The sequence below is a fragment of the Scleropages formosus genome, chromosome 13, assembly GCF_900964775.1.
Source record: "Scleropages formosus chromosome 13, fSclFor1.1, whole genome shotgun sequence".
Lineage (NCBI taxonomy): Eukaryota > Metazoa > Chordata > Actinopteri > Osteoglossiformes > Osteoglossidae > Scleropages > Scleropages formosus.
In genome coordinates this window covers 2,900,314-2,910,094 of record NC_041818.1, presented here as the reverse complement: position 1 = coordinate 2,910,094, position 9,781 = coordinate 2,900,314, and the positions used below count along the sequence as shown (strand labels likewise).

The following is a 9,781-nucleotide window of genomic DNA, read 5'->3' as shown; positions in this document are numbered from 1 at the left end:
TAAAAAGCATATATAAATATGCTTTCACAATATAATATATTTTTTTTAAATTTAGACTAGTAATGAACAAATATTCAAAAATGTTTTTCCCAGTTAATGATCATATTAACCATATTTATCTTTAGTAGAAGAGCATGACAAGTCAACAGCAGAAACTGTGGACATCATTTCCTCATCCTTCTCCCACGCTTGGGTTTTTTTTTTTTTCTGCTTATAATAACAGTGCTATAAATGGATAAGTGCGTCAGTGAGCTGCAATCCAAAGTCATGTAGTCTTGTCAGAGACGCAGAGAGAGAATGTTTGGACCTGCGATCTTCGGCTTCCTCGTCACTCAGTGGTCCTGTGCCTGCTCCCCATCACACAGGGGTTCTCAGTCACTGCACAGCTGCCAGATGGTAGGACCCCAAATGACTTCTTCCTATCCATTAAAAAGGATATACTGAGTGCTTTTTTCACCATAATGAAACGTAACCTGCTCTTAATCGAATGTTTCATAATTTAGAGCTAAAAACAGTTGTATGTTTCATTCCCTGTGTTTTTTGACCTATTTACTTATTTACCATATTTTGGATCAAATTGACAATTCCTTATGTACGATTTAGTTTCTCTGCTACTTATCGTCTGTCTTAACTGTATGGATGATATGATGGTATCCTGGTTGTTAATGACAATGCCAAACTCTATCTATCTATCTATCTATCTATCTATCTATCTATCTATCTATCTATCTATCTATCTATCTATTTCCTTTTTTATTGTTTATTTCCTTGTTTTTGTGTGTTTGTTTGTGTGTTTTAAGTTCAGTTCTCAAAAGTTGTCCTGCAGGAATCTCAGTCTCTCAGCTGTCCCTATGGAGCTGAACCCAAGGCTGAGCTGGCTGGATCTATCACACAACCTCATTGGAGAATTTGGTGTGGTGAACTTAGGGTCACTTGAAACCCTGGACATCAGTCATAACCAGCTGCATGTAATAGAGCAGGGGGCTTTCAGCAAACTGACAAAGCTCCACACCCTAACTCTTGACAGAAACTTTCTGTATCGTAATCTAATCAACAACAGCCAAGCCTTCCAGCACCTCTACAGACTGAAGACTTTGGACATGTCCTTCAACAGCCTGGATGACACCATTGTGGAGCATTACTTGAGCAACACATCTTCTCTAGAACATCTGACTCTTGAAGGCAATATTCTGACAAGGCTGTCACCTGATCTTTTCACAGCAAGTAGGAACTTGAGAAGTATTAATGTGGAAAATAACCTCATATCTGAAATTGAGAAGGAAACATTTGAATCTTTGAAGGGGCTCACAAGGTTGAATTTGGCCAGAAACAACTTGGTCTCCATTTGTGACTTTAATCTTCATCATCTGAAGCAACTGAACCTTAGCAGGAACTTCATAGAGTTCTTCATCACTTCAGAGACTAAAAATAAATATGAACTTGAAATGCTGGATCTTAGCCACAACAAACTAATATTCTTCCCCATTGTCCCCAAAAGAAACCATTTAAAATATCTCAATTTACAAAATAACAGAATAGGTGATTTGGAAAGTAAGATGTCATTTTTAGATGCAAAAATTCTATACAGAGAGAAAAACTCTAATGTTTTTGAGACCAAAGGTAATGATGATATGTATTTTAATTTAAATCAAATGCCGTTGATTGACTTAGACTTGAGTAACAATCGATTCACATCATTCCCTCTCAAGACATTTAAGTATTTTCTGTCTCTGAAGTCTCTGAACCTCAGTGGCAATTGCCTGATGAACATCAGTGGCACTGTATCAAAAATGGAACAATTGGAGGGACAGGTACAGCAACAAACTTTTCCATCTCTGCGGTACTTGGACTTGCGGGACAATCAGATTCAGCATCTGTCCCCACAATTTTTTGAGGCCCTACCAAACATGGAGAAACTGGTGCTGAGGAAGAACTTTGTGAGGCTTTGTTCTCCCAGTCATGAGCCAGATGCTTCTCAGTCTATTAGAGATGATAATCCCATTGGAGCACAGTGTACTTCCTTTAGGGACCGCAGAAATCTGAAACATCTTGATCTGCAGGACAATGGAATTGAAGTGCTCTTTGCTCGCACATTTGAACACACACCTCTGGCCTTGCTGGACCTAAGTCATAATGAGAACATGACCATTGCTAGGGAGGCTCTAGATGGCCTGCAGAGCAGTTTAAGGTCCCTGAGTTTTGGAAGCAACAGAATGACCAGTTCTGCATTCTCTCTTCCATGTTTCAACATGCTTCAGAATTTGGATGTGGCAGAAAACTCTTTGGGCATCCTTCCAGACACTTTTGCATGTTCCCCTTTGAGAGAACTCGATTTGAAAAACAACAACCTCACCCATTTAGACGAGACAGTCATTAAAAAATTGTTGTTGCACTTAAACACTATACACATTAGTGGGAACGCTTTCAACTGTTGCACAGCAGGTTGGCTCAAGATCTTGATGGCAGCGAACGTGAAGATCCCTGACCTTCACAAGGCGACATGTTTCACTGGACTGAATGAAAGCATCTTCGAAGAACCGCTCACCAACCAGTCAAATCAGTGCCCTTTTCAAGTCAATACGGAGGTGGGTGGGACAGACCTCATAAACCTCACGCTTGTCATTGTCATTTCCTTGACTTTCATGGTAATTGCCCTGGTGTTTCTTAAAAGGATTTTCCTGAAAAAAAGCTCCTTGCTCACTTTTAGAAGCAATAAAGTGGCATCCTGTCAGTACTGTTACAATGACCAGGCTTCAGCCTCAGTGGCTAAAATCAGCACATTTGAAACAGTGAAGTGACATTTCAGTTATTATGTAGCACATAGTTATTCTTTATTATTGTTTTTATACAGTTATGTCTTTGCCATCTCAATATTCTGTACCTTGTGTAATTATTTATGAAGTCACATCTCACTTCAAGGATATTTATTTGTATTTATTGTTTTCTAGAAATACAGAGGAAATACTAAAAATGAACTCAAGAGATGCTATACACTGAATGAATCAGTTATTAGGAAACTTCTTTATTGCGTTGTTCCATTCCTGGTTTTTTTGTTCACCATTATTGTTATATTTTATAAGCTGAACACAAAAGAAACATGACCGCTGGGGTTGTATTCTCCTATGTAAATGTAATGTGAAACCTGTTTAGGTGTAGTATGTGGCTGTACATATGTTTGTAATGTGCACTGAGCATGATGAATTTTTGCATCTAGAGTATGGTAATATGCAATAATTAAACATTTACAATAGCAGGCTCCTGAGTAACTTTTTCATGAAGTGGTGGAATGAAATTTTTCAGCCACAGTATGCACTGACAGCTAGAATGTGGTTGATATATCTTAAAAAAAAACAGCAAAATACACATCCAACCCAGCAGGAAATTAAGCACAATCAGATAAGGAATGCGGCTGGAGGAAACAAAAATATGGTTTAAGCTTATTAGTGAAATGATTAATAATTTAATTAACTTATTTTTGATAACTAATTATCCAGTGCAGGGTTACAGAGATCTAGAAGCAAAGAGTAGGGTAAACCCTGGGAGGGCCACCAGTCCATTGCTTGGCTATCACACACACAGAGTAATTTAGAGTCACCAACCCACCTGAAACACATGTCTTTGCTCAAGGAAACCCAAGTAAACATGACAAGAGCATGCAAACTCTAAACAGATTGAGCCAGATTCAAACCCATATAACAAATCCACACTCCAGGAGAGTTAAGGCAACAGCAGCATCTCTTGTGCCACTATGCCAATCTCAATAACAAATTCAGGAGTTTCTTTGGCTGTAATCTAAAAAGCAATTATTTTGTGACAACGCATAGAACTTTTAGATATCCTTATAACTATAGTATGAGAGCAGTTATGACTGGCTCCTTATAATTATTTTAACTCTGAAGAAAAAGTGCTTTTTTACTGTGTGCTAATTGAGCCTAATTTGGCCTAATTTGAAAATAAATTAATACATTTTAGCAGTATGTTTACTTTTCATGGATGTTAGCCACCACCAACAGTGTTAAGATTGTGTTTCTTCATTGACAAGAGAAGTACTTGTGAGGAGCAGAAAGGAGGTAGTCAAGGGCTTGTATTAAACCATACTGCTTAGTAAGAATAAATCTGGAAGTCATCTACACAGAGGGAGTAAATAATGGATTTATGTAGGCAAAACTGGAAATCAAGGAATTTCTGTCCTTGATTTGGTCACAGTTTTTTTAGTTAAATCATGTTTTATCATGTGCCATAACAAACATTATACAGATTCTACTTCTTTTAAGTAGATAAGAGCATTTTAATTTTTTTATTTGCTTGAGAGAGTGTACAGAATGTTTTTTCACATATCACTAGATGGCAGACTTTCATAGTTTCATAAACGCCCAAAGAAGGGGGACATCCATTCAAGTTTCAAGTTTATTGTCATAGGTACAAGTACCTGTACAAGTATCATGAAATTCTTTTTGAATGCGTCTCCACAGACTATGGACAAGGACAAAGACAACAGAAATACTGCACAAAACAAAACAATGACAACGACAATGACAGTGAGTAATGCAATAGCAATAACAATAAATAAGGGTAACGATAATAACAATAATACCAGTAGACAGCCAGAGAACTCAGAACGTGAGAATGAGAATGCTTAAAGTGACAGTGTAATTTACCAATGTGCTTAGAAGGAGCAGTCCAACTCTAGTTACTGAAGGTTGCACATTGGTGAGTGTTGTTTACTCTTACAGCACTGGGGTAAAAGCTGTTCCTGTATATAGCAGTGCGGGTTCAAAGAGACCTGAGCCGCTTTGCAGATGGCAGAGAAGGGAAGAGTGCCTGTCCAGGGTGACTATGATCTTTCATGATGCGCATCGTCTTTCTGAGGCAGGGTGTGATGTAGGTGTCCTGGACTGCTGGTAGCTGTGTGCCGATGATTTCCTGAGCTGCTTTAACCACCCTCTGTAGGGCTTTCTTGTCCTGTAGGGAGCAGCTGCCACCCCAGGATGTAATACACCCTGTGAGGATGGGCTCCACAGCACACCTCTAGAAAGTGGTGAGGACTGTAGTGGGCATCCTGGCTTTCCTCAGACGCCTGAGGAAGTGGAGGCATTAATGGGCCTTTTTGATTGTTGATGCTGTGTGCTCATTCCATGTAAGTTTACCAGTGAGGGTGACCCCTAGGAATCTGAAGCTGTTGACCCTCTCTACAACATCACCTCCTATGTAGATGGGTGCATGAACTGTATCCTGTTTCCTGAAGTCAATCACCAGCTCCTTAGTTTTACTGACATTGAGAGATAGGTTGTTGTCCTGGCACCACTCTGCCAGGAGCCTCACCTCTTTTATATAGGCCATCTCATCGTTGTTGGTGATCAGACCCACAATGGTGGTATCATCAGCAAACTTTATGATGGTGTTGGAGCTGTGACTGGCCACACAGTCATGAGTGAACAAGGAATACAGCACTGGGCCCAGGACACTTCCCTGTGGAGTGCCAGTGTTGAGGATCAGTGGGGAGGAGGTATTTCTACCAATTCGCACAAGCTGGGGTCTGTTGGTGAGGAAATCCAGGATCCAGTTGCACAATGTGGCACTCAGCCCCAGACCTAGTAGTTTGTGGATCATCTTGGTCGGGATGACAATGTTAATGCCGAGCTATAGTCCACAAATAATAGCGTTGCATAGCAGTTTTTATTGTACAGATGAGCCAGAGTGGTGTGAAGGGTGTGTGATATTGCGTCTTCAGTGGATCTCGAACAATGAACCTCGGTGCAGCAAGTGTTAGGTAACTAACTAGGTTTACTTGAGACTTTCATGTCTGCAACTATGTCTCTCTCTTAATGTAATGCATAAACTGTAATTTTGCTGAGATGTACGTCACTTTGGACAAAAGCTAAATGTACATACACACCGTCTGAACCGCTTGTCCCAGACAGGGTTGCCGGAGTCTAAACCGGCAACACATGGCATAAGGCAGGAGGGGGAAGGGACACACCCAGGATGGGATGCCAGTCCGTCACAAGGCACCCCACGCAGGACTTGAACCCCAGACCCCCTGGAGAGCAGCACCCGGTCCAACCCACTGCACCACTGTGCCCTCACAATGTAAATGTAATGTAAATGTAACATAAATGTAAGTGAAATAGCATGTTTTTCTGGTTACTACTGTTTACATTTTTACATAGGACTTAAATATGTTTGTGAGTGCCTCAATAGCTTGAATAGCCAGGGTAAGTATGAGATCTAATAATAATTGCATGAGAAAATGAAACTATGAAATACTTTGGGCTTCAACAGTGTAATTCAGGATAAATTTCAGAACAGTGTGGAAAGAATAACACAAGCACATTATCCAGGTTGTATTCAGATACAATGTACATTAATTCCATAAAGTATATATTTTGAAAAGAAACACCGGTCAAACTATATCTCAAGCTTGCAATGATGATGCCACTGTCTAACAAACTGTAATGTACAGTATTAAACAACGATGACATAATACTGGTCCCCCACAAACAGTTTATTTAATCACCTGGAAAGCAGTTTGGCTCTGCTCTATTCACAGGACTGGATCTGGGGCTCCTTGCATCCCTGACTTTTTCACTTTTACAGCTCCCCAAGTATGACAGGGGAGCTGTGAAAGTGAAACAGCCAGGGATAAACCAACAGTAATAATTTGCAAACCCCAAGAAAGACCTCACCTTTTTTCATCTTGGGGGTCAGGCAGACTGCAATGGTAGCAGTTTTGTCAATCTGAGGCCAAATTTGTCCATTCCCCAAAAGAAACCCCAGATATTGTACCTCGCTTCTCCCCAATGGCACACTTTGCTGCATTTTCTGGATGTCCTAGGACAGCTGGTAGCATCGTGGTTATAGCTACTCCCCTTGGATCCAAAGGATACAGATTCAACCCCCCCTCCGGCGTACAACTCAATAAAAGTACAAGTTATTCATTACATTAAGAGAAACAGACAGTTGCAGATGTGTGGCTCAATTAGTTCTGTGCTGGCTGGATCACCTATGCAAGGAACTCCTGGCTATGGCACTTCAACTAGTCTGCAGTAATAGCTGACCTGCCATGACCTGTTCCAGGGCTACCACCTCCACAATATTCTCCAGGTCCTTTCGATCCGGTTGCAGTCACCACCAGGCAGAGTCAAGGATATTCTACACAAACAAGAAGGGCCAAGTGGACTTGTCAATCTACAGGCGTCACAGCCTGTTCTAGTGTCCCTCTGGAGTGAGCCTGATCCTCTCTATGGTGACCCCCCAGAGGGCACCATAGTCTGTTGCGGCCGCCACAGATACCTAGCGCCCTGTCGTCAGGCCCTCACCCATGAGAAGCAGTGTGACCCAAAGATTCCACTCCTCTGGAACCCACATACAGGCTCAAACAGTCCACTTAAAAACCTGCAAGAAAGTCTCCAAGTCATCCTTGGGGGTCATCTTCAGGAGAGCTAGGGAAGGTGAAGGTTGAGACATTTCAGCTGTCCTTCCTCCTCAAATCCCCTCCCTGCTGTTCTTGCAACAATAATAATTTACAGTTGACCTTTGAACAAAACAGGTTTGAACTGTGTGGGTTCACTTATACGTTGATTTTTTTCAATAAATATACTGGAAAAATTTTTGGAGATTTGCAACAATTTGAAAAAACTAGCAGACAAACTGCGTAGCTGTTACGCCCCTTCCATTAGGGCATTGACAACATCTGCGCCGAATCAAAGGAGCAGCATGTAAAGGGAAGATCCATCAGTTCCACTGATGCAAATCCTCATTTCTGAATCACCGCAATGCCCCATGCTTCTTTGATTTCCTTGCCTCTTTGTCACTGTGTTCCCTGTTTGGACCTCTCACATGTACCTTCACAACCCTGAGCTTGTTTGTTCCCCATGAATGACGATTGATGTTCGACCAACCCTCGGCTGGACCTCAACTACACACTTGCCTGTCCCCTTTGCTGGTGAACATAACGAGCCCACACCTGAGTCCTTCACTCTCCTGAACCCATGACCATGACAGTATTCTAAAAATATTAAAATTTAAGAAAAAGTTAAGTATGTCATGAATGCATAAAATACATGTAGATACTGGTCTATTTTATATACACACACACATTTTCGGAACCGCTTGTCCCATACGGGGTTGCGGGGAACCGGAGCCTACCCGGTAAGACAGGGCGCAAGGCCAGAGGGGGAGGGGACACACCCAGGACAGGACACCAGTCCATTGCAAGGCACCCCAAGCGGGACTCAAACCCCAAACCCACCAAAAAGCAGGACCAGGACCAACCCACTGCGCCACCGCACCCCCTGTCTATTTTATATTTTATTTTATTTTTTATTTACTACCATAAAATGTATACAGATCTATTAAAAAAGTAAACACAGACCATACATGGCACCATTTGCACATGAAAAGAACAAAAAGATCAAAATAGTGTACCAGATAAATCATATGACTCATGATCATTTCCTTTATGATATGTTTCTTCTATTTTGCTTTAAGATTATATAAGAATAAGATTTCTTCTTTTTTTTTTTAATTTGGTGTTCAGTTCAAAGAATCAGCAAAGTGTCTGATTTGTTTGTTTGTTTTATTGCTTAGGAACAGCTCTGTGTTCCTGCTTTCTTTTTTGATATGAAACGAAACATATTTCTGTGTAGCATAATGCTCTTCAAGCTGCTATACATGGCAAGTCCAAGATTCTCTCCAAAATATGAGTCTAATGAAGGTCGACTTATTCACATAAGTTTCTTGTCTTGACCCGGAAAAGTGTAAAAAGGCAAATTAACCCCTCTCAAGATATAGAATCTATTAGAGACAACTTCCTTACATGCGTTTCCTCCTGTATGCTGCTCCCTGCCCCATAATCTTGCCTCCTCCAATTTGACCTCTGCCTGGACCTTCGACTTAGATATTGGATCTGCCTCAAGTATGAAGTTTTCTCCTTGGCTTTTGACCCAAGCTATTGTTCTTTGGCCTCAACTTCAAGTTTGCCCACCATGTCAGAAACTGGCCCCTGAAATAAAAATTGCACTTGGGTCCTCCTCTTCTCTCCCTGCATCCTTGTGTGTGACATTTCTTTAGTAGGAGACTACTCTGTAATTAATGGAAAGAGGACAATGGCTCACAAAGTACAGTGAAATTAATAGCCTTTTAAATAAATTCCTTATTTAGATAACTCATTGGTCACTTTTTTCGAGTTTACTGAAATTTAATTTTCGCCATCCTGTGGGGTGGAAATTTCCTACGATTCTAAAGATGCAGTCAACATTTGTTATTCTGCTATACTCTTTTATGGCTAATGCAGGTGGGCTGTTCTTGGATTCACGAGAAGTAACCAGGAAATTAGCAGAAATTTTATCTGAATTCTACATGTCTGGGCACTTAAAAGTTCAACCAACCCACAGCACGTTCTCTTTGACTTGTACTTTGACTTCAGCTAAGAGTCAGAGAAGAAGAATAGCAAACAAACAGCAGCCTTGTGCTCTTTTTTTCACCGCTGCACCATGTGTTTTCCACAAACTGTAAATCTTTGTCTAATTTTTTCCCAAGTGGGGGAGGTTGAATTACACTCTTGAATAAACGTAACAATGAATAAGCGGGAGAGCGAGCTGACACCCATGGGTGGCACTGTGACTGGTGCAAAGGCACGTTTGAGGTCATTAGGAAGTTTTGGCTGATTTAGAAGGCAGAATGATGATTCAAGGATGTGCGTATATGTAAAACATTATGTTCAGAGCTACTACAACAGTGCCTGAAAACTCTACAAAACGTGCCTGAGAGGGCCACCAGC

The 9,781-nt window shown here is 41.0% G+C and overlaps 1 protein-coding gene across 1 annotated transcript; it reads left to right on the top strand.

Moving 5' to 3' along the window:
* The first annotated feature begins 260 nt into the window (after positions 1-260).
* Positions 261-3,234, top strand: LOC108929400 (transforming growth factor beta activator LRRC32-like). Its single transcript, XM_018743944.2, has 2 exons — positions 261-396; positions 801-3,234. The coding sequence occupies exons 1-2, from the start codon at positions 298-300 to the stop codon at positions 2,796-2,798; spliced, it is 2,097 nt and encodes a 698-aa protein (XP_018599460.1). The 5' UTR covers positions 261-297; the 3' UTR covers positions 2,799-3,234.
* The last annotated feature ends 6,547 nt before the right edge of the window (positions 3,235-9,781 follow it).

Coding starts and splice junctions, on each gene's coding strand:
- LOC108929400 (XM_018743944.2), top strand. CDS start 298: ATGTTTGGACCTGCGATCTTCGGCTTCCTCGTCACTCAGTGGTCCTGT. Junction 397..800: donor CACTGCACAGCTGCCAGATG/GTAGGACCCCAA, acceptor GTGTGTTTTAAG/TTCAGTTCTCAAAAGTTGTC.